Below are 25,982 nucleotides of genomic sequence, written 5' to 3' on the forward strand. Positions count from 1 at the left end.
GTTTTGTTGTCAAATGTGACTATTCTGTTGACCCAAGCACCAGTGACAGAGAAACATGATGCTGATGATGCTGATGTTGACCCTATTGGCATCATAAAGTAACATTTCAAAACTATTGTTAAGATTTGTTATGAAATAATTTTGTTTTTAGTAATTTTTAGTAATTTGACCAGATACTAAAACAGGTGCTGCCAGAATGGCCCTAAGATCACGAAAGTCACTTGTATTATTAAATTGAGTAACCCTTGAACCTCAATGTGTTGTTAAATTGTCCTCAACAAATCCCTGGCAACTGATAACTAACCAGCGCAATTCAGAAAGCGCTCAAAGCTGAGTTTCATTAATTCCTTGATCAAGTCTGAGCCCTAGATTATTTGCATTGGATGTGATCATCAACCTTTGTCCAGGACAAGCCTCAGCTTTGGAAACCAAAAGTTCCAGAGTTTTATGGAATCTTTATCAGAATATATGAGAGGGTGTGAATTTGTGTTCTTCAAACATGCCACAAATTTCCATTTGGTAATGTTATCAGCTATGTGAAACAGCTATAAAATTGTATCTCTAGCTTCCTTTCACTGTATACATAATAAACTGCCTTATAATAAGGAATCGTACTGAATGCTTTAGCAGAGTTTATCACTTGAAAAAAACATGTTTCTGACATATACGATATTTTTAGGGCTGAAGGATATCCACTCTGTGTTGAGGAACCTTTAATAGATGGCTTACAAACCTATACAAACTATTTAATAAAAATGTTCTTTGTACTGCAGTCACTTTCATTTTTGAGTGGTTAATCTGCATTAGCACTGTATACCTCAATGTATAAGCACAGGAAAACGTTCAGCTACTGCAGACATCAAGGGATATGAACCTGAACTTTCCATTAAAGACTTGCTTGAGGTTTAAGGTTTTGTTTCCTTATATGTACATGTCCACTGTTAATAAGTCTAACCCTCCTACATTGGCATGTGGGGGATACACTAATGAAGGAGGGTCTTTCTATACCTGTCACACATAAGTCATGTTTTCCACCTCGCACCTCTTTTTTTAGCTGCCAATTAAAACCACATCTTCAGATCAAGCACCATAAAAAAGCCGTGTACTGCATCCACTCATCTAGTTTATTCTCAATCAAACTGAAACATGAAGCTCCTTAATTTGTCTCTTCTCATTTGCTTTGGAATGGACTTACTGACACATATTCAAGGTGAGTCACTGTACAGTATATTTAAGGATACAAATAGATTGTTAAAATAGATAGATAGATAGATAAATATAGAGAGATAGATAGATAAATAGATAGATAGATAATAGATAGATAGATAGATAGATAGATAGATAAATATAGAGAGATAGATGGATAGATAGATAGATAGATACTTTAAAAGTTTAATATCTAATTCTGGATCTTTTTATATACCTGCTATACACAATGTACAGTATTATAGGTGCAATTAGGCTGGCTTTAATAATTTGTCATGTAGTTCAAATGAAAGGCTACATTATGGGGTTATTTATTAAGCTCTGAATTGTTCTAGTTGGACTTTTATAGGGAAAAATACATTTAAAAAAAAAAAAACTAGATTTTTTTCAGGATTTATTAAAGTCCGATGAAAAAAGTACTCCAACTGAGACCTGCCGAGAACATGTAAAAGTCAATGGCAGATGTCCTGTTAATAACTGGAAGATTTTCCTGAGTTGCGCTGTTTTTTTTGAAAAAAAACGTAGCTGTTCTGAAAAAATTTAGACTTTTTCCGCACAAGAAAAATTTGTGAAAATGTATTAATAAATGGGGGGGGGGGGAAGTCCGTGTGGATTTGGTCGGATTGGTTTTAAGAAAAAAAGTGAGAATGTTTCAGGTTTTGATAAATAACCACTAATATTAGCTTTAAGCAAAACTGATATTACCTAATATATCAGAAAATAAATATGCCAAGGTCCGAATAAGTTCAGAATCCTTATCCGGCTCAACTTGTATCCCTTCAAGTCTGATTCACAACACCTGCAATAGGAGCCAGCACCAAAGGCCCAGGAAACAAACAAAGAGAATATATAGTGTGATATTGTTTGGTATATAAATCCTCTTTTTGTGCTCGGTGGGAATTATTAAATGCACCACATGTGTGTAGACCCAGTCCACCTGCAATGCCACTGTAGGGAATATGTCTCCACTGCAAGGTGGATATGCATTGAATCAAACAACCTGTTCCACACCCAAAGACTCTGTGGTGTTACACTAAAGGGCAGCTCCAATGGGACGTGGCATAGATATGCTTTTATCCATGAGCGCAAAAAGAGGTGTTATATACTAAACAATATCACACTATATATTACTTAATATATCCTTTCCATAAACCTACAGTACATTATCTTAGAGGTGCTATAGGATAGTCTGTATATTTGTATGTGTGTACATAGATCAGATTAAAAAGAATTGGGGAGCAACGCCAGCGTGAAAAATGTTCCTGGTGCTACAAAATAAGGGCTTTGTTTGGCTATTTGGTCGCCCCTATGAGGACTGGCAGCCTACAGGGGCCTCTGTTTGGCAGTACACCTGGTTTTTATACAACCAAAACTTGCCCCCAAGCCTGGAATTCAAAAATAAGCACCTACTTTGAGGCCACTGGGTGCAACATCCACAGAAGAGTAACTAGAGGGGGGGCGGGCCCTGGCGCAGGACGTGCAGCCGGGCCCCTGCCCCCCTCCGTACACCCGGAAACTGGCCGGGAATATGCGCCGCAACAGAGGCACATGGACTGCGCGGACTGCCGGGGGGCCCTGAGAGGGTGCAGGTCCTGGCCCGCTTGCACTCCCTGCTCCCCCAGTAGTTCCGCCACTGAACATCCAAGTGGTCGGTGAACAACATGTTGCTTGCAAGCCACTGGTTGGGGATCACTGCCATAAAGACATTTTTGGTCCAAATGCTAACAGAGCTGTATTTCATACAAACCCACTCTTCAGAAATGTGGCTGTTAAAGTTACTAGGGTCATTATTAAAGGGCCATCTGAGATAAGGTTCTCACCTTGGCTAATTACAGAAGTGGCACTATGTACTGTATGTGCTGTATACATGAGGAAAGTTATATTCTTTAAAAAAAAAACTACAGCATATATAAGGTAAAATATTAGCATTTCTGTGGGTCTGGCATCCAAGAAATGTTACACTAGGAAATGGTTTAAATGTTGCTGTAAAATGGCATTCTTATTACAGAGTCCTAACTGTTAAGTTTTTTTACATGCCATTCCAATGCCTAAAATTTGATTCTTTTTTAGGCCTTTAGACCTGAAAAAACGCACTGGGAAATATTTAGGTGGCAAAGCTTTTCTGGACAAGCCTAATAACCAAGGCTATTATTGTTATACTAAAATTTATAGCATAGTAACATAGAATGTTATGTTGAAAAAAGACACACGACCTTCAAGTTCAACCTTTTAAGTCTATATATATAACCTGCCTAACTGCCAGTTGATCCAGAGGAAGGCAAAAACACCCATTTGTAGTAAAAATACCTTCCTGACTCCAAAATGTCAATTGGACTAGTCCCTGCATCAATAGTTTGTATATATATATATATATATATATATATATATATATATATATATAGTTAATATAGATATGGATATATATAGTTTATGTGTATGGAGGGGTCGGTGTGAGTATGTACAATATGTATGGATGCTGGGTTTCTTTTGGAGGGGTTGAACTTGATGGAATTTTTTCAATTTGATTTAACTGTAACTATGTAACTATGGTGTGAAAAGTCATGTAAAATGCTAAAGGCCCTGGAATTTTACACTTAGCTTGACATTTGCATATCATAATTACACAGTTTTAAGCATAAATTCCATGTTGCCTACGGAGGTTTTTATGGAGCAATGTTTTGTGTATTTCCATTCCTTCTTATAGTTTTATACTATGAGATCTGTTTACACATTAGACACCTGTAATTGTTTTTGAAAAAATATTTGGGGGGTGCTATCTGGAACCATACAGGATGGAAAATCAAGATGTGAGATAGTGCTGGACCATTTTTGCTCTGGCCCTTTTTCTACAAAGAACTCTAATACAACTCAGAATCCCTACCAATGTTCCCTCCAATCAATTTCTTCTTGTTTGTGTGCTTAAAAATCAACTCTTTGTGTGTTTTTCATGTCCACACTTTTGAAAAATTGTGTGGGCAGGTTAGAATAATAACAAAATGAAGTGTTCCAACATACATTTCTTTGTGCATGTGACTAAGAGAGAACTTTGATCTCTTCTATTTTAACTATTTACATACAGTATGTCAAAGCCAAAAGTAAAGAGGCTGTACTTACTTTTGCACCTGGAGAATGTTCCTGATGTGCCAGGCATAGGGAAAACATGATTGTTAGAATTAACTATACTGTGATACTTTAAATAAACCCCTTATGCCAATTGGTAGCATTCATGTAGACATGGATTTGTGCATATATACGTCAGGCTACATTTGCCTCATTGACTGCAGCTGCCTTTTGTCTCTTGCTTGAGTTTAATACTGTGTTTATTTCTTTGGATTTGAAGGACTTGAAGGTGATCTCATCAAAGGACAAGTCTGCTTGGAAGCAAAGCCATCAAGGGGCCAGGGATTACCTTTAATATTAATTAAGGATTACAGTGAGCAAACCAATCCAATTAAAGCGATCTTGTGAGTAGAACCACATTGGCACCTGTCTTAGTACCTGTAATTCATTGAGGGACAAAACATACTATCTCAGACCTGCCGAGGTTGCATATAAGTCAATGGAAGAAGTTCCAAAGATTTTTTGATCTGCACTGCGTTCCTTGCAATAATCCGAAGATGTCGGTGTTTCCGGGGGAAAATCTGAAAGAATCTGAGTTTTTGGGTGAAAAAAACCCGTGCGGATTTGGTCTGAGTTTTTTCAGAAAAAATGTAGATAAATTCGGACTTTGATAAATAACCCCTTTAATGTTCATCCATATTTATTCTGTATCTGTGTCACCGGTCATATTGGGTGTTTTATAATGGTTGTGTCCTTGGAACTTTTCAAGTGTACTTGGTGACACCTAGTGGAATTCTGGATGACTAAAATAATATATAGTACAGGTATAAGAACTATAATGCTTGGGACCTGGGGTTTTCCTGACAAGTAGTGATGGGCGAATTTGCGCGATTCGCAGTCAGCGAATAAATTCGCGAAACGCCCACGAAAATTCGATAACCCTCGATATTCGACTGCCGAATGTAAATCCTTCGACTTCGAAGTTGAAGGATTTACCACAAATAGTTTGATTGAACGATCGAACAAAAAAATGTTCAATCGAATGATTAAATCCTTCGAATCGTTCGATTTGAAGGATTTTAATCCATCGATTGAACGTTTTTTCTTCGACCAAAAAATTGTTAGAAAGACTTTGGGGACCTTCCCCATAGGCTAATATTGCACCTCTGTAGGTTTTAGGTGGCGAAGTAGGGGGTCAAAGTTTTTTTTAAAGAGACAGTACTTTGATTATCGAATGGTCGAATATTCGAACGATTTTTAGTTCAAATCGTTCGAATCGAAGTCAAAGTCGTAGTCGAAGGTTGAAGTAGCCAATTCGATGGTCGAAGCAGCCAAAAAAAACATTCAAATTCGAAGTTTTTTTTATTTTATTCCTTCACTTGAGCAAAGTAAATGTGCCCCATAAATATATGCCCAAAAATAATTCTCTACAGATATTTTTTCCTTGTGTACTGTAAATACACAGAAAACAAGAGATCGGTCTTTCAGCTCTTACTAAAGCAAATTTCTCCCCCTTTTTCCAACCCACAGGTTTATAACCAAAAAGAATCGAACCATATGTGCAAATCCAGAAGAGAACTGGGTAAAATTGGCAGTACAGTATCTGAAAAGAAAAGCAGAGAAAAAAAACAAGTCAACAGTAACAACAGCAGCAACCAAAGTAACAACAGCAAAAGAGGAATGACAAACTTTGTGCAGGAAATTTTGTAATTAACATTTTTAAACAATCATTTATTAAAAAAATTTAAAAACTGTATGATCTTTAAAGTATGGTAATGAATTCTATAAGGAATTTGTGTCATAATTTGAAAAACAGCCCTGAATACAAAGACAACAAAAATCAACCTATTGAGATAGTCAACAGTGTTTAGGGGTGGGGTTGTTTCTGAATAAATGTCTGCATTCTACAGTACCAAATGCGTTTTCCAGATAAATCCAGGGTCGGACTGGGCTGACGGGACACCTGAAAAAACCCGGTGGGCCCCAGCCCTCATGAGACCCACTGGCCCAGACCTGCTCCCCAATCGGGAGAAAATAATAAAAAATGTGTGTGTAGCAAACCATTTCTTGCGCACATTGCACAGGTTTTTGAGCATGCGCATGGGGTCCCTGAACCTGGTGGGCCCCAAATGCGCCAGTCCGACCCTGGATAAATCCCTGCTAAAAGGGAAATGGACTTTTAGTCCTGTAACCAGCAGGACAATCTGGTTCCATAGAAAGATACTGAAACTGAACAGACAAAATAAGCTTATTTATTCCAGACATTTGTAGTGCACTAAACAGTGACCTATATCTTAACAAATTAAATTCATGATCTGCACTTTTATTTAAGTATGAATGTAAAATATGTAACATAAATATATATATTTTAATAAATTCTCACGTTTATACTATATACACAAATCTGCATGGATGTTTTTTTGGAAAATTTTTGTATCATTACCAATATTCACTTACTTCATATTGAGATCCCAGTTTTGGTCCTTTGACGGTAAAAAAACCTGAAATCAGTTTTTTAAAAAGAGCAAACAGATCCTTTTAAATTTCATTTTGAAATTTGACATGGGGCTAGACATATTTCCCAGCTGCCTCCAGTCATGTGACTTGTGCTCTGATAAACTTCAGTCACTCTTTACTGTTGCACTGCAAGTTGGAGTGATATGACCCCCCCCCAGCAGCCTAACAACAGAACAATGGGAAAGTAACCAGATAGCAGCTCCCTAACACAAGATATCAGCAACTTGGTACATATGAGAATAGCACTCAGTAGTAAAAATCCATGTTCCACTGCGACTACTTCAGTTACATTGAGTTATAGAAACAATAGCCTACCTGAAAGTAGTTCCATCTTGAAGTACTGGCTCTGTTTGAAAGCACAGGATCAGGTAAAATGCACTGAGATGGCTACACACAAATATTACAACTAAAAATATACACTTATTCTGGTTAAGGAATAACATTTTATATGGCAAAATGAATTATTGTGTAAACAATGTAATTTTAAAATAAAAACGACACATTGCCATTCTATGGTAGAATTTGGGAGGTGTAGTTTAGCAGCAGTTTGAACATTCTTGAATGGTATTATTTCAGCCCACAAACCCACTCTTATGGGCTTATTTATAAAAAATTTAATTTGTGAGGTTTTAGAGGTTTTTCTACTTTGAATCAACTCACATTTTTTTTAAAAACAACTCAAATGTTTGCTTATGTATTAAATAATTCAAATATAAAAACTTGTTGATTGACTACAATTGTAGAATAAAATTATCTCGGATTCATGGGTTTACAAGCTCAACTCAAATTTGTTTACAAGCTCAGAAACTCAAATGTTTGACTGTACAAGCTAAAAAAAAGCTAAAAAAAACCTTGAAAATCTTACATTTAAAAAATGGCTTCAATTTTGTCCCATTGACTTGACCGGAACTCACAAGCTTTTAGATGCTGATGTTTTACATTTGAGGGTTTTTTTTTAGGTTTTTGTGCTTAATAAATACTAAACATTTGAACATTTGAAAAAATAATTAAAATTTTACAGTTTTTGTGCAAATAAATTCAAATTGTGGCAAAAATGCTAATTTCAACCTTGATAAATCACCCACATAGTGTAGGCTAAAGTCACTTTCCTACAAAAGTAGCTCAGCGCTTGCAAAACCTCATTTTATACAATGGGATGAAAAGTATGGTCAAATTCATAGATAAAGCATTGAAATGCAGGGTTTTGGTTTTATTTGCTACTTTTAGGGGCCCATTCACTAAGCTCGAGTGAAGGAATAGAGGAAAATAGAGGAAAAAAACTTCGAATTTCGAATGTTTTTTTTTGGCTACTTCGACCATCGAATTGGCTTCTACGACCTTCGACTTCAAAACGAACGATTCGAACTAAAAATCGTTCGACTATTCGATAGTTGAAGTACTGTCTCTTTAAAAAAAACTTCGACCCCCTAGTTCGCCACCTAAAACCTACCGAGGCCAATGTTAGCCTATGGGGAAGGTCCCCATAGGCTTTACAAGGTTTTTTTGATCGAAGGAATTTCGTTCGATCGATGGATTAAAATCCTTCGAATCGTTTGATTCGAAGGTTTTAATCGTTCGATCGAACGATTATTCCTTCGATCCAAAGAATTGCGCTAAATCCTTCGACTTCGATATTCGAAGTCGAAGGATTTCAATTCGGCAGTCGAATATCGAGGGTTAATTAACCCTCGATATTCGACCCTAGGTAAATGTGCCTCTTACTGTTATATCCCTTCCCTATGACTTTTACAAATATGTGTTAACAGCATCAACAGATAATCATGGCTTGCTAACGATGAGAGAATCTGTTCCAAAGAATTTACGAAACGCATTTAACTCAAGCACATGACAATTTTTTAGTCGCGCATTTTTTTCCTCACGCAAAATGTATTAACGTCAATGGCCGTTTTTTATTTGTGGTGACTTTTTTTGTTTTGGTGACTTTTTTGTCCAAATACATTGCAAGTCAATGGATGTTTTTTCTTACTCCAAATGCATTAAAGTCCAAGTTTTTTTCCACTCCATTAGTCAATGGACGTTTTTTCTTATGGCGACTTATTTGTCTTGGTGAAATTTCTTTAGTGGAAAACTTTTGCCTCAGTTCCGCACAAAAAAATCTCAGGTGACGAAATGTGGAATTTCGCAGAGAATCCATGCCTGGCGAAAAAATTCACTCATTATTATGACTTGCATAATGTTGTTAAATTACAACTTTGCAACAAATACAACCCTATATTTATATTATATTTTTTAGTCTAGCAGGCCTATTTTCCAGGTGAAACAGCCATTTCAATCAGTCAGAAACAAAGACTGATAAATGTGCTTTAGGATTGTTGTACATTGACATGGTAAGAATTATTATAGACCAAGGGGTAGATTTACTAATGGGAGAATTTTCACCAGCACAGCTCGCACCAGTCCGCCAGGTGCAAGTGCACTACAACTACAACAATTCACTAATATGCGGTGCCGAACGCAGGCGACTTTTCTTTAATGTTACTTCGGCAGTGTGAGCATTTCTTAGCGAAGATGCGCTAGCAAAAATTCACTAGTGATCTTGCACTTAGGTAAATTTGCATAGGGTGGGTAATTTAAAGTTGTATGGACGTCTTTATTAGAAATATTGGTGCAAATGCTTGAAGTTACCACTTTTTATTACAAATGTCCAGGGAACCTTAATAAAGACAAGAGAGTTAATAAAATGTCCTACACATGAGCCCACTGTAAAATGAATTTTCCATATGTTATGAAATGTCGGGAGAAAAGCAGTTCCCCTAAAAAAAGTTTGTTAGGACTTTTCAAAAAAGGAAAAAAAGAGTCGCCAGCGTTTTTGGAACTTTAATGCATTTTCGGCACACAGGATATGATGTAAGTGACAGAAGATTGAGGAAGTTCTAGCTTCTTTTAGCACCAGTGTCGGACTGGCCCACCGGGACACCGGGAAAAATCCCGGTGGGCCCCAGACCTTGTGGGCCCCCACGACCACACTCTAATCTATTTTTGTTAGGGCTCCGGTTTTGCGCTCTATATTTGTGCTCGCTTTCACATTAATGGGCCCCACAGTGCTGCCGCTACTCCACCTGGGCTGCCTGGCTAGTACCAAACCGGCAAGGGCTGCTCTGCTCCCCGACTCTGCTGTGCTGCGTGGACATGCGCATGTTTTCGCTATGGGACGGTGCGTGCCTGTTGATGACGTCACGGTCTGGCCGGCGTCCTTCGCGTAGGGGAAGAGAGGTGCGCCATGCGTCAGAGAGGGAGCAGTAGTCTGCTGGTGCGGTGGATCCTGGCTGCGTGCCTGCTTTCGCTGGGCAAGTTGGGGCTTGATGATGAGTAACTGACTATTGCAGTCTTCTCCTTCTTCTCTCCTTTGCCAGTCCAGTTTTATAGAGAATATAAATTTATACTACAGTGCTGCCTGGTGAGCAAATGATTTAAGGGGGGGGGGGGTTGGGGGACTATGTACTGTATGTCGGCCTTAATCACCCTGGGGGTTTGGGGAGGGGCCCTTCAGATCAGGTTCTCTGGTGGGCCCCAGGTGCCCCAGTCCAACACTGTTTAGCACTTTTCCTGGTCTGAGGTGGAGAAGTCAACTGTGGCGAAAGAGTTAACATTCAGTAAAATCTGCACTTTACTGAATTAGCGGAGTAATGACCTTTAGCCAGAGCGAAAAGTTGCCTGGCGATAGACTGTGAACGAACGCTAGCGACAGTCTCTTTCACCACCGAATTGGCGCCTGCACCCGTTAGTGAATTGGCGATGTCCCTGCAGGTGGCAATGCTGGCAAATTGTCGCTAGCATTAGACACTTCGTCCTTTAGTGAATCTGCCCAGAGATTTCAGGCTGACAGTTATTATTCTTTAGAAATATGAAAACACAAGCTTTAAGTTAATATTCCAAAAAAAAGGATGTGCACATCCCATATTAGGACGATGCATTGCCTATGCACACAACTTCATATGCATATTATGGAATGAATGTCATTTAGATGAATGTATTAAGCTTTAAGCTTATTACCAACTTGAATAAAGCTAACATACCATGACATGCTAACAATGTCTCTCACTATTTGACTGCCTTTTCCTGATCTGATGTTCTGCTCAATGCAAAATGTGTCAGCCTTTATATATTAGATTAGTGAACTTGTATATATCTTAATATAAATAACATCACATTCTTGTTCTGCATAAACTTCCAATTACTTAGAAACTTCAAAGGGAAAATGAAATTGCGTTGTGGGTTTTGAATGAATGAGCTACGAAAAAAAAACAGCTCAACTAAAGCCCCAAAGCATTTTTAAGCTGCTTTTACTTTGCTGCTGAATTACTGTGAAATAAAGTACGCGTGGGTACCAGTAAAGAAACTTGGGTACATGTCAGTTCTTGTACAGAGCAATTTGCTCCATTTATTAAATGGTAGCCCTTATCCTACAATTCCAGTTAAAGGAACAGTTCAATGAAAAAAATAAAAACTGGGTAAATAGATAGGCTTTGCAAAATAAAAAATGTTTCTAATATAGTTAGTTAGAAAAAATGTAATGTATAAAGGCTGGAGTGACTGGATGTCTAACATAATAGCCAGAACACTACTTCCTGAATTTCAGCTCTCTTGGTTTTCAATCAGTAACCAGTGACTAGAGGGGGGACACATGGGTCATAACTGTTTGATTTTGAATCTGAGCTGAATGCTGAGGATCAATTGCAAACTCACTAAACAGTTACGTCCCATCTGGCCCCACTTCAAGTCGCTGACTAACTCAGAGTTGGAGAGCTGAAAAGCAGAAAGTAGTGTTCTGGCTATTATGTTAGACATCCAGTCACTCCAGCCTTTATACGGTACATTACATTTAGATTGCAAACTATATTAGAAAATTTTTTATTTTGCACAGTTTATTTTATATCTGCCCAGTTTTTAAGCGTTCCTTTAAAAGTTTCTTTCTATTTGAGGTGGCCATTGTATTTGGTCCAACAGAACTGACATGATTTACGTATGACTCAATAACGTCCATTAAATCTTTAAACCCCAATGAGACAGAAAACAACATTTTATGGGTGGAAAAAAGGCTGCAGCTTGTTTATTAACACTCACCAAGCTTTGTAAAACCATCCACCAACATACCCATAATGTTAATTTTAATGTAACAAATGCATAACAAATGAATAAGCTGTGACATATAAAATAATAGCCGCTTAAGGCTGCATAACATTTAACCGCTTAAGGCTGCATAACATTTAACAGTATCTTATAATGCATTCACATTACTCTTCATAATCAACCCATTCTCCAGCCTAAGCAAGCCTCCGTCCTGTTTTCTCACGTACTGTGCCTCCTTGCCCCTAAGCCTAGCCCCAGGCCAATCTCACCTTAAGACTCCAGCCCCCCTTATTTGGCTACCCAATAGGGCAGCCCCACACCGCCAAATCTGCAACATGGTACTCCTACCTTCCCTTAGGGTGGGCAGGTGGGAAACACTGCTTCCCTTGCTTCTGCCAAAGGTAAGACTGCTCTCCTGCACTTTTCAGCTCACTTTAAAGGCTCAGACCTGCCTACAATCCCCACAATGCCCCATTAAGACCTCCCCTTAATTTCCTATTTGTCCCCTAAGTCATGCCTTACTCCGCTCCACCTGTTCCAGGGTCCCTCCATAGGCCTCTATATTCTTCTTCTGAAACCTGTTACAGTTTTTCATTTTCCAAACTTTGATTCAGAGCTCAAACTCCTAATATAAACACAGAACCTCTCTAACGATTCAAACCAAGAACTCCAGTCTGCTTTGTCTCAGTACTAGAGTTCATGAAACCAGACCCACAAGCCCTAACCTGCACCTGAAACCCACACCCACAGTTTAAAAATGTGTAGGAGGAGTACAACTTGCTATAGATAAGACCTTCAACCCAACTCTCAAACTTGCAGACTTCGCAAAAATTTACTAAAATTTACTAAGAATTGTGAGGAAAGAGAAAAAACTGAAATACATGTTGGGAAAACGACATGCTGTATTATCATGCGTGTGTGGTTTCATTGGTGTATTTACGCTCAACCTCGCGTTTTTAAAAACCCAACGTTAAAAAAGCCACATGTGACCTTGCCCTTAATACCCATCCATTCATTTTATACAGCGTAAAATAAACCAAATAACAGCTACTAGGGATGAGCGAATCTGTTTGGTTTAGCTTCCAGAAAAATTAGCAAAACTGAGAAAAAATTCATGAAACGGTGAAAAATTCTCAAAACACATAGGCATTAACATTTTTTTTTGAGCAACAATATTACTCCAAATGCATTAGAATCAATGGGTGTTTTTCTTGTGGCAACTTTTTGGTCTGTGCAAATTTTTTGATCCAGCGACTTTTTTTGTCCAAATGCATTAAAGTCAATGGGCAGTTTTTCTTATGACGACTTCTTTGTCTTGGCGACTTTTTTGTTCGGTGAATTGTTGCCGCATCACTAACAGCTACATAAGGGGCAAGAGATTAGTTTGGTGAAACAAGTAATTAACATTGCCATTTGTAATCCCAGTAGAAGTATTTTTTCTTTATATATTTCTTTACTTTAATATGACCTCTCTATACATTTGTTTCCTTGTTGTTTCCATGCAATGAATGCAGAAGAGGCTGTTGGTTTCAGAAGATGAATTGCACTATGCTGCATCAGGATGGGCTTCTCAGCATTGAAGGTTTTCTTACAGAAATCAAATATATCTACAAACCAATTGATTCCTTGCTGCTAAATCTATTCTGTCATCATAAAATACGGTAAATATAAAAGTAGATACTAATTTTCTCTGTTGTTCCATGACATTGATTTGTTTACTGAATGGATTGTTAGTCTAGTCTCTGTTATAAATATCTACTGAACGTGTCCATTGAAGTCGTTGTGTAGCTCATCAAATGTATTGTATGCAGGAACATGCAGGATCCGTGTGCAGATTGTTAAAATGTTACACAATGACTAAACAGTGGCCAGAAAGAGCTATTTGTGTCACCAAATCATTTTATGCCAATATCACTGAGTACTAAAGTCATACTGTTAAATATTAGAACATATATAAGAAAAATGAGGCGCAATTTAAAAAAACATCAACTGTGATAACAGAATTATTCTCTATGGATTTTCAGAATAACCTTATCCACATATAGATAAAGTGATTTTACAAAGTAAAGGGTCTATGTCTACTTGGGAAGATATGAAAAAAAAAGATGTAAGAGAGAAAAGTACCCCGCTTGTAGATGGTCACTCACAAAAGTTTATAACCACTCAGTATTTATTAACTGTGCAATAGCTATAACTATCCCAACTAGATGATAAATAATCTCAAAATTTAGGGGGTTATTTAGGGGGTTATGTTAGTGAAGATTCTCATTCATCCAGGTCATGGTATATCTGTAGAAATAAGACATATCAACTAGACTTGTTGGGGCAAATTCACCAAGGGTCGAATATCGAGGGGTAATTAACCCTCGATATTTGACTGGGAATTAAAATCTGTCGACTTCGAATATCGAAGTCGAAGGATTTTAGCGTAAAAACTGTGATCGAATGATCGAAGGAATAATCATTCGATCGAACGATTAAATCCTTCGAATCGAATGATTCGAAGGATTTTAATCCAACGATCGAAGGATTATCCTTCAATCCACCTGTTCCCTCTTTATCATTCTCCTCATTTGAGGCTCACTGCATTAGGCTCTTTTCTCCTGTTTCACTCTGCATTGCTGTTATATATCGACCACCAGGACCAACTGCACAATTTCTGGACAACTTTGCTGCTTGGCTTCCTTACTTTCTTTCATCTAACATCCCATCCATCATATTAGGTGACTTTAATATACCCGTTAACAACATCAACAACTCTTCTGTCTCTAAACTTCTTTCACTAACCTCCTCCCTAGGCTTATCTTTGTGCTCAGACTCCCCCTCTCACTCCAATGGTAATGCTCTGGATCTCATATTTACCAGACTCTGTTCAACCTACAATTTTACTAACTCCCCATTTCCCCTCTCTGATCACAATATGCTCACATTTCAACTCTCACTAACTCCCTCCTCACCCCCTGCTATTCCCCAAACACGTACTTACCGTGACTTGCAAGCTGTAGACGTGTCACATCTCTCTTCTTCCTTTGACTCTCTTCACTCTAATATCTCAGCCATCTCATGTCCTAATGTGGCTACCTCTGTCTACTATAGTACTCTCACCACTGCCCTAAATGAGCTTGCTCCTATAAAAACTAAACGTTCTCGACCCAAACCACTTGAACCTTGGCATACTGCTCATACAAAAGCGCTCCAAAGACACTCACGTGCACTTGAGCGTCGCTGGCGCAAATCCCGTTCAGAATCAGACTTTTGGAGCTACAAATCTGCCCTGTGCTCCTTTAACACCAGCCTCTTCCAAGCCAAGCAAACATACTTTACTTCACTCATTAACTCCCTTTCTAAAAAACCAGCACAACTTTTCTCCACCTTTAACACTCTCCTTTCCCCTTCTCCACCCCCTCCACGCACATCTGTCTCTGCTCAAGATATTGCTGAGCACTTCAAAAACAAAATTGACACTATCAGAAGGGACATTACACTACTCAACCCCCCTAGACTTCCACCACCCTCCCTCCACACTGCCCAGTCTCTCCTGTGCTCCTTCACCCCTGTCACTGATGAGGAAGTCTCAAAGCTTCTGGCCTCTTCTCACCTTACCACCTGCCCGCTTGATCCAATTCCCTCAAAACTTCTCCGCAATACCAATCCTTGTCTAATCAAAGCCTTAACTCACCTATTTAATCTTTCGCTCTCAACTGGACTGTTTCCTTCTCAACTAAAACATGCTCTTGTCACCCCCATTCTGAAAAAACCCTCTCTTGATCCCTCCAATCTTGACAACCTCCGACCTATCTCTCTGCTACCTTTCATCTCTAAACTACTTGAGCGCCTAGTCTACAACCGACTTACCTCATTCCTCTCTGACAATAACCTGCTGGACCCCCTACAATCTGGTTTTAAGCCACAACACTCCACTGAAACTGCCCTGACCCGGCTAACTAATGAACTTTTAACCGCTAAAGCCAACAATCATTTCTCACTACTAATACTGCTTGACCTCTCAGCCGCATTTGACACTGTAGATCACCCTCTCCTCCTCCAGTCCCTCCAGTCGCTTGGCCTTCGTGACACAGCCCTGTCCTGGTTCTCTTCTTAAATCACCAATCGTTCCTTCAGTGTCTCCTACAATGGAGTATCATCTTCTCCCCTACCTCTTTCTGTTGGAGTTCCTCAAGGCTCTGTCCTGGGACCATTACTATTCTCCCGCTATACTTCCTCCCTTGGCAAATTAATAAATTCGTATGGTTGAAGGATTTTTAGCGAATCCTTCGATTCGAAGTCGTAGTCGAAGGTCGAAGTAGCCCATTCGATGGTCGAAGTAGCCCAAAAAACACTTCGAAATTCTATGTTTTTTTACTACGAATCCTTCACTCGAGCTTGGTGAATTGGCCCCGTTGTGTTTATAGGGATGTGGTGTTTATTAGAAATCCTTCTAAGTTTTTCCTACATCCCAGCTGCATATGGGAGGACCAAGTTCTTTCTCCTCTCCTGTTTTCCACCTTCAGGTTTAGGGGGTTATTTACTAAACTCTGAATGCCAAAAAAACCCAAATTTTTTTTTGTATAAAATCTGAATTTTTAGTGAAAAAAAATCACAACTTTTTTGGAATTTATTATACCCCGAGGATGGAAAAAGTCATAATCCAAAAATTCGGCATTTCAGACCTGCCGAGGTTGCATATAAGTCAATGGAATGGAAAGATTTTTTGATCTGCGCTGGGTTTCGTGCAATAATCCGACGTTTTCGGGGTTTTCTGGAAAAAATCTGAAAAATCATAAAACTCGTATTTTTCACCATTTTTTCGGAATTTTTTCCTGCAAACAAATGATTGGGAAAGTGTATTAATAAATAAGCGAACGAACACGTGCAGATTTGGTCTGAGTTTTTTTTTATATTAAGATAAATTCGAACTTTGATAAATAACCCCCTTTGAGTATATAACTAAAGTGCAGTGCAATAGACTAGAGGGGGGACACATGGATCATAACTGTTTGATTTTGAATCTGAGCTGAATGCTGAGAATCAATTGCAAACTCACTAAACAGTTACGTCCCATCTGGCCCCACTTCAAGTCGCAGACTAACTCAGAGTTGGAGAGCTGAAAAGCAGAAAGTAGTGTTCTGGCTATTATGTTAGACATCCAATCACTCCAGTCTTTATACATTACATTTAGATTGCAAACTATATTAAAAACATTTTTTATTTTGCACAGTTTATTTTATATCTACCCGGTTTTTAAGAGTTCCTTTAAAAGTTAATAAGCCCCTTTGAGTATATAACTAAAGTGCAGTGCAATAGATCAAATTAATTAATTTGAATACATAGCTAGTCTAATTAAAAAATCAATCAGTATTTTAAAATGCTTATTGAGAGATAGTTCATTATTATGCATGTATGAATTAATTCACAATTCATCAGCTAGCTTAGATATTAATCAGATATTAATCATAAAGTGCAGTGCAATAAATACTAATAAATTACTTTTCTCAAATTAATTGTGATTCAAATTAATTATAATTCATAAATAGTAGAGCGAAAAGGAAAACAAGAATGGCGGAGTTATCCCAAAAGCTGCTGCCTGATATTTTTCTAAACCTGGGACACCACAAAGTTGGAGAAGACAGGGTAACCAGGACTGTGTTCTTGTAATTTACCTTGCCCTAATCTGTTAAGAGGCTAACTAAAGCCGAGAAACCACAAATCCACAGCCCCTTAGAATTGAGTAGCAGAGTATGGCGAAGGACTGGAGAAGAATAAATAAATTCAAGCAATAGGCCACTCCACCCACACAGGACCAAGCCCAATTAATAAGTTAAAAAGCGCTAGGAATTATAACAAGGTTAAACCCAAATTAGTAGAGCAACACGCCTTTCACTATATTAGCTTTCTCAAGGCAAAAATTAATTTAGTTAATTAAGGGTATCCACCCCTCTTTTCCTTACATACTTGGGGAGATATGCCAACGGGATATAGCCCCAACCTATCAGTTATCATTACAACTGTATATTCTCCAGTTACCCAGTGAGCAATATGCTTATACAATATGTGACATCTTATTGCATGTACTACCTGTATATTTAATTAACATTCCTCCATTCAAGCAGCCTGTAGAAAAACCTTTTAGCCATACAGTAAGAGGCATCGAGTTTTTTCTCTGAAATAAACTTGAGTGTCAGGAAGGCTAGTAATTGTCAAGGCCGCCGGGAGCATGAAGAAACGCGTCTGCTCCCGGCGGCGAAGAATCCAAAATGGCGGTTCCCAGTCGGCCCACGTGGACGCTGGGACGCCAGCGCCGCAACGCCGACGCATGTGTAAAACACACATGCGCAAACACACCGGCGCAAGCTTGCGCCGGCGTAAGGACGCCAGTGACGTCACTATGGCGCCAAATTTAACTATAAAAGGGCACCCAGGACGCCAGAAGGGTGCCCAAGAATAGGTTCTGCGACCCTGAACCAGGGTTCCTGTATTCCTGACTCCTGATTCCTGAAATCCTGATTCCTGCTCCTGCCTTGGTTTTGACCCTCTGCCTGATCTGCCTGCCATTGCCTTTGATCCTGATCTGCCTGCCATTGAACTCTTGCCTGGACTTTGACCTTGTATCTTGCTTAACCCTTTGGATACCGCGACCTTGCACCCTCAAGAGGGCTTCCTCCTTGATCCTGACTACCTCCCAGGAGGGAGCTCCCGGCTCCCTGACAGTAATATCTTCAAATTGGTCACTGGACCTCTCTTATTGACTTATACATGAACTCGGCAGGTTTTAGGTGGCGAATAACCAAATTTTTAAAGGGGCAAGGTTTTAAAAATCTCGACATTTGAATTCAAATTCGAATTGAGTTTGGATTATTCACAATTCGAATTTGACAGTTTTGACCGTAAAAAAACAAAACAATTTGAATTCGAATTTTCAATTCGACCTTTAATAAATCTGCCCCTAAGTCCCATTTAAAGGTACAGTATAAAACCCTGCATGAACAAGTGCAAAAGATCTAATTTCTCAATGAACATTTTTTTAAATACATTTTTATATCATTTAAATATTTTTAAAAGTACATTTCAAGTGTTCAGATTTTGCTTTGATTTTGAGCATAAATTATAAAGGTGTAAAAATGTTAGAGTGAAACCTCAGTTTTTCATCCCCTGATTTAACATTTCCCTTGATTTTATGTTTGTTTTTTTTTGTGATCCTATCAATATTTAGTGCATAATGAATTTCCCTTATTTCATATTTTCCAGGTTTTTACACCATTTTTTTCTGGCCCCTTGAAAAATATAAAATGTTTTACTGTACATCCACATTGGGGGCAGTGAGCAGAACTGAAATCTAAAGGGAAAGAAATCCTTATTTATTGCACATTTGTAATACAAAATCTGTACCTGACAGTGTTCAAAGGTGCTACATACTTACCCTAAAAGGCTTTAAGTTGCTATTGCTATGAAAGGTGACACTACTAAATATTAAAGTGTGGGGACTAAATATTTTATGCAAAAAATTGATTACATTTTTTATATTTGCTTTCATTCAATTTGAAATATATCCTATAGAATAAAATATCAGTGTAGAATTAATTGCAATAAAATCAGAGAACTGATCAAAGGTGTGAATACTATGCAAGGCACTGTACACAAAGAAAAGACTTACCAGGACACTGTGCAAATTGTGCAATTGATTGCAAATTGTCGTGTTCTTTTTTCTGCAGCATTTTGTTCCACAATTCCAGTGTTTTTTGCTGGCGCACAATGATTTGCCATGCATAAAAAAAAAAAAAAAATTGCATGTGCGTTGTTTGCAAATCGAATACAAGTTGAGGTCAGAATTCTAAGGGGGTTATTTATCAAATTCCGAATTTATCTCAATATTTTCTGAAAAAATCCGCACAGATTTTTTTGGGCTTATTTATTAATACACTTTCCTGAAAATTTTGTTAGCGGAAAAAAATCCGAAAAAATCTTTTCAAATTAGCTTTTCACGATTTTTTTAAATTTTCATCCGATTTTCAAGATTTTTCAGAAAACTCAGAAAACTTTGGGGTATTGCCAAAAACCCAGCGCACATCAAAAAATCATTGGGACTCCCATTGACTTATATGCAACCTCGATTGGTCTGAGATGCCGGATTTTCAGATTCTGACTTTTCCATTCCTCGGGGTTTAATAAATTCCAAAAAATTTGTTTTTTAAAAAAAAAATCACCAATTTTTCATGATTTCATGATTTTTCATGCATTCAGAGTTTAGTAAATACTGTAACCCCATAAAAGTGCCGAGCAAATATTTACTCTCGAATTACTCTGGTACATTGGCTTTTAGCACAACTATACAGAAGATCAAAAAAATGAAATTACATTTAATGAATCTGACCAACATTTCCATAAATGACCCTTAAAGGGATACTGTCATGGGAAAAAAATGTTTTTTCAAAATGAATCAGTTAATAGTGCTGCTCCAGCAGAATTCTGCACTGAAATCCATTTCTCAAAAGAGCAAACAGATTTTTTTATATTCAATTTTGAAATCTGACATGGGGCTAGACATTTTGTCAATTTCCCAGCTGCCCCTGGTCATGCGACTTGTGCCTGCACTTTAGGAGAGAAATGCTTTCTGGCAGGCTACTGTTTTTTCTTCTCAGTGTAACTGAATGTGTCTCAGTGGGACATGGGTTTTTACTATTGAGTGCTGTTCTTAGATCTATCAGGCAGCTGTTATCTTGTGTTAGGGAGCTGTTTTCTGGTTACTTTCCCATTGTTCTTTTGTTTGGCTGCTGGGGGGGAAAAGGGAGGGGGGTGATATCACTCCAACTTGCAGTACAGCAGTAAAGAGTGATTGAAGTTTATCAGAGCACATGACATGACATGTTATCAGCATAAGAAGAATTTACTGAAATCCCACTGATTTCAGACCAGTTCAACGATACTTAAAATAACATTAAAGGATTAGGGAACTTTTATTGGGCGAAGATAGATTTGCACCAAATAGTTTGCTGTAAAATCTTCTGAAATTTTCCAAAAGTAGGATACATTTTGAAAATTTTTAATTAAAATTAACTGGGTAGGAGAAATAGAAAATTTGTCCTGGGAATGGTTTTCTGCTTTTGATGGTTTATAAATATGCAACAAATTTCTTTCAGCGAATCTGGCACTGGAAATATTTTACTAGGCTCTTTTTGCATTGATAATGTGGGTTAACAATCATAGGGATTACATTAGCACCAGCAGCCCATAGTACCAAGAAAATGCAAGTATCTGGCATTTGATAGTGACACTGGAGCAAACTGTGTGCATTTCATTACATTACCCCAAGGTCAGCTGACTTTAAGCTACACTAGGGGGTTATTTACTAAACTTAAAAAAATCACAAATTTTTCGGAATTTATTAAACCCAGAGTATGGAAAAGACCGAATCAGAGAATTCGGCATCTCTGACCTGTCGAGGTTGCATATAAGTCAATGGGAGAAGTCCCAATGATTTTTTGATGTGTACTGGGTTTCGTGTAATACCCCGACGTTTTTAGAATTTTCTGGCAAAAAAAACATAAGAATTCAGAGTTTTCGGGTGAAAACTAGAAAATCCGATTATTTCCTGTAAAGCAAATTTTCAGGAAAATGTAATGTTAGAAGCGTAAAAAACCAAAGCGGATTTGATTGGAGTTTGCAGCAGAAAATGTTGAGATAAAATTGGATAAATAACCCCCCAGGGGTATAGACAGTGGGATGTATATCTTAGGCAAGCCTTAAATGATAGGGCTTGCATGTAGCGCAACTCATTAGGAAACTAAGGAGCCTTTATAGCGATGTTAGGATTTTCATAGACATGGGTTATTACGTGTGAGACAATATAGTAACATGGGCAAAGATTACCTTCGCCCATTATGCTTATTACTACCAATCAGCTTTTTGATTTGTTATTCTAACATCACTAGGCCATTAAAGCTAATGACTGCTCATTGGTTGCTATTTAGATAATGGACTGGGGAAAATTCTGCCCATAAGATAAACACTCAAAATGAAGTGTGTAGTACGAAGATCCATTGGCAAGGCAGGCTATGCTTTTGCCTAGAACAGCTTGTATTGCAAAGAATGGCTTTTTACTTGGCCTGACTGTGTATGGAACTTTGTAACGGCAGTATGTGATTCAGAAGTATTTCTAGAAGTATATCCATGTGCTGATGGACTGGCTTCCTCCTTAATTGAGCTGATATTGCAAATTATGTCATAAATCATGTGCACCCCAAACAAGAATGCATGGGCCATAAATACATTTCCTTACATTTTAAGGAACTAACAATCCATTTCTCAGAATATATTGTGTGAAAATGGGAATTTTCTCCATTAAACTAAACTAAAAAAATAAAACTTAGACATAATTCGTTCCTGTTAATGGGGCAAAAGTGCTTACCCTAATAAGTAGTAAGCGTGTGTATTTGGTTACTGGATATAGAGGTGTAAGTTAAAAGCAAGCTTGCCACAATGTTATAGCTCATCCTCTACATTTTTGTTTTATCAAGCAAAGATAAGTGCTTGCACCCCACCATTTCTACTGAAGCATGTTCCTATTAGTCCTTTTTACTTGATATGAAAGCATACAAAGGTATTAAATTGAACAGGCAATATTCAATTGTGTTCCAAGTGGGCCTAAAAAATATTGTGTTGGAAATGCATAAAACATCTAATGCCTTTGTTATTGTGCTTTAGTACCCGAAGCTGTGCAGGGGCATCCAATGCCACCTCCCAAAGCAATAGTGAAGGAAAAAATATGATTTTGCCATCTTGCATTGAAATCCGTTATTTGGAAAGCTCAAAATTTCTGGAAGGCCATTTCCCATAGACTCCATTTTAATCAAATAATTTAACTTTTTTAAAATGATTTCCTTTTTCTCAGTAATAATAAAACAGTACCTTGTACTTGATCCAAACTAAGATATAATTTATCCTTACTGGAAGTAAAACAATATATTAAGTTTAATTAATGTTTAAATTATTTTTAGTAGACTGTGGTGATCCAGGTAAGGGATGCACCGAATCCAAGATTTAGTTTGGGATTTGTCTAGGATTCTGCCTTTTTCAGCAGGATTCAGATTAGGCCTGGCCAACCAAATATGAATTCTAATTTGCTGATGCAAATGAGGGAAATTGCATGACTTTTTGTCACAAAACAAGGAAGTAAAAAATGTTTCCCCCTTACGACCCATAATTTGCATATGCATTTGCAAATTAGGATTTGGATTTGGTTCAGTATTTGGGCAAATCTTTCGCGAAAGATTCAGGGGTTCAGCTGAAATCCAAAACATTGGATTCAGGGCATCCTTAATCCAAATTAGGGAAAGATACATTATCTGGAAAACTCTTTATCCCAAGTTTAATACTAATACTAAGTATAAAACTCTATATCCCAAAATAGTGGATTAGTGAAAGACACCTTATCCGGAAAAATCTATATCACAAGTATTCTGAATAACAAGTCTCATACCCGTAACATATTGTACCATTCAGCTTGGATGTCAATATTTTCATGTCCCCCAGGTACAGTTTATAATGTTTTAATGCAGTGATCCCCAACAAGTGGCTCACACGTAACATGTTGCTTAGGTTTGGAGGCAAGTTTTGGTTGCATAAAAACTATGTGTACTGCCAAACTGATCCATTTTAAGAGAAAAAAAAAATACCAGTGTAAAACCTATGAGTTTATTTTCTCACCAGTAATATGTGGGGTCTGGGTGCTCATGCTCCAGACCTACAGCTCAAGGTAGATGTATCCAACCAAAAAAGAAGAAGGGCAAGCATTCACAGTAAAAAAGACTGGAAACTTTATTTTAGAGCAAAAATGGATTAATACATAGCTGTAAGAGAATCTTACCCTGGTGGTCTAGTGGGGGGACGGCAGGGACGCCACCACATCGTCCTTCTTCTTCCTTGCAAGTGCTGGTTAGTTAAGGCGCGCGCGCGCGCCTCTTCCTGGATTTTATGCGCATGCGCGCTGACGTGATGACGTCAGCGCGCAGTGGCGCGAAATTCAAACGGTATTTAAAGGGATTCTTAGTTTTATACTGTGCCCGTGATAGGATTTATTCCTGGTGCTTCTGAGCTTTGTGCTTTTGTCTGATTCTGTCTGATTATCCGTTTTGGACCCTTGCCTGCCTGTTTGACTATTCTGATCTCTGGAACCTGACCCTTGCCTGCCTTCGACAACTCTTCCTGCCAATTCCCTTGATTGACAACCTGGTTTGACCCTTGCCTGCCTGACTATTCTCGATATCTGCCTGCCTCGACCCTGCCTGTCTGACGATTCTCTTTGCCTGCTCCATTTGTACCGTGACCTTCGGCCAAACTGACTTTTACAACAGTCGTGCCCCTTTGCTTGCCAGAACTCCTCGCTTTGCTCCTCTCGAAAAGTCCAGGTGGCATCTGAGTACGCTGAGGGCTCCTCCCGAAGCCAAAGGCGGTCACATTACTGGTGAAGCCGAGCCGAGACCAGGGAGCTTGGCATTAGTTCTGGTTTAGGGTGCCGACCATGACAATAGCCTAACGCGTTAATAATAACCTTGAACAGAAGGCAGACCATGATGCCAGATATATACCCAAGACCCACCAAGAGTGCATCACCAAAGTGCATCCATTAACCAATAGAGCAGAAAAGGAATGGGGTATTAAAAACAATGTACAAAAAGGAAAAAGGCTTCCAAGGGCATATACAATATATATATATATATATATATATATATAGCAGAGAAGAAGGGTCCCCGCCGTCGTCAGGATGTCCATCCATGTGAGCCAAAACGCGTTGATACACCATGCACAAATAAAGACTTGCTGATACACGCTTGAAGGCGGCTGCTGTGAGTGCTTTCCTAGACTGCTATCATTAACTTTGGATAGCACCCGGCAAATGGTTATTCGATTGGTGAGTGCCGATAGATTCTACAGATCTTGCCTCTAGAACTCTAAAGAGATCTTTGCTTGTGCTCCAGGTTGACACCACAGTTCTTAATTTTCACATAAAAACAATGAATTTTTTTATCAACTGAACTCCTGAAGTCTGTTGTGAGTGATATCACAACAGCGCATATATCACTATAAAACACAAACATAACATAAAAATGGTGGCACACAAAGTGTTCACATTTCTTCTTAAGCTAATGCTTAAGAAAAGTTTAAATGCTCAGAAGGTTCAATATTTTGTGTTTCGTTATAATTCTGTGTGTTGATCTATTTACATGTACCAAAACCACAGCTAACTTCCTTAGACTGGAGGAAGGGTATTTTTAAGTACATACGATACATAGTATTAATTAAAACCTCTTTTGTTTCTTCTGCACAGCACATTGCAGATCTACAAGATAATTGATAATAACCACAAAGGAAACACAATAAACTCTACAGCTGGTCCCACACATTTGCTGATGTTTATCTTATTGATGAACCCAAGGATTGCGAAACTTGAGCCAAACTTTACTGATCCAACCATTCAGCTATAGTTGAGGTCTCAATCTGATGCCATTTTGGTGAACTGAATCTTGATGAAATGGGGCAGTTACACAATGGATCATCTTTAGAACATCCCCTTTATAAGCTAGTGTTAATTTGAAGTAAAAGTAAGTTTCACACATGTATTTGCTCTATTGCATTCGGCTCAGTTTGGCTCTTGCATGAGTGATTATTGAAATTTTTTTGGTTGTTTGTTTTGAAAAACAAAAACTACTAGCATAAACTACTGTTGTGAATAGCAGTAACAGCTTCCCCAATAGTGATGTCATAGCGTTAATACAATGAAAAGGGCTCATCAGGGGACACACCAACTCATCTTTCCAACTGTGGGTCCAGATGTAGAGTATTTTGCAGAAAATTAAAGCAGGTTTAACATATATTTTATATATTTACGTCTTCACATGTTCCTGCCATTAGTATGCTTTGGCTTTTAGCATCACTGATTTTCAAACAAAGATGAGAAACAGAGGCTAACACCTTCACACTATTGCCAATGTGCCAATAAGTGCCTAGGACATGTTCATCGTGAAATAGTGCAGATGGGGGTAGTAGCGAAGGAAAGATTGATTTTGATGAATTAATGGAGCAGACTGGTTCAATGCAAACAGAATGTATTTGTC

The 25,982-nt window shown here is 38.2% G+C and overlaps 1 protein-coding gene across 1 annotated transcript; it reads left to right on the plus strand.

The window, feature by feature from the left end:
• The first annotated feature begins 918 nt into the window (after positions 1 to 918).
• Positions 919 to 6,137, plus strand: LOC108717487 (lymphotactin). The gene is made up of 3 exons (XM_018264723.2): positions 919 to 1,210; positions 4,547 to 4,670; positions 5,797 to 6,137. The coding sequence occupies exons 1-3, from the start codon at positions 1,147 to 1,149 to the stop codon at positions 5,948 to 5,950; spliced, it is 342 nt and encodes a 113-aa protein (XP_018120212.1). The 5' UTR covers positions 919 to 1,146; the 3' UTR covers positions 5,951 to 6,137.
• Positions 6,138 to 25,982: the final 19,845 nt, after the last annotated feature.

Source organism: Xenopus laevis, chromosome 5S (genome assembly GCF_017654675.1).
Source record: "Xenopus laevis strain J_2021 chromosome 5S, Xenopus_laevis_v10.1, whole genome shotgun sequence".
In the NCBI taxonomy this organism is placed as follows: domain Eukaryota; kingdom Metazoa; phylum Chordata; class Amphibia; order Anura; family Pipidae; genus Xenopus; species Xenopus laevis.

What these genes read in the sequence shown, in the direction of transcription:
- LOC108717487 (XM_018264723.2), top strand. Translation starts at nt 1,147, where the DNA reads ATGAAGCTCCTTAATTTGTCTCTTCTCATTTGCTTTGGAATGGACTTA. An exon ending in CTTACTGACACATATTCAAG is followed by an intron (nt 1,211 to 4,546) that starts GTGAGTCACTGT and finishes TTGGATTTGAAG; the next exon opens with GACTTGAAGGTGATCTCATC. An exon ending in AATCCAATTAAAGCGATCTT is followed by an intron (nt 4,671 to 5,796) that starts GTGAGTAGAACC and finishes TCCAACCCACAG; the next exon opens with GTTTATAACCAAAAAGAATC.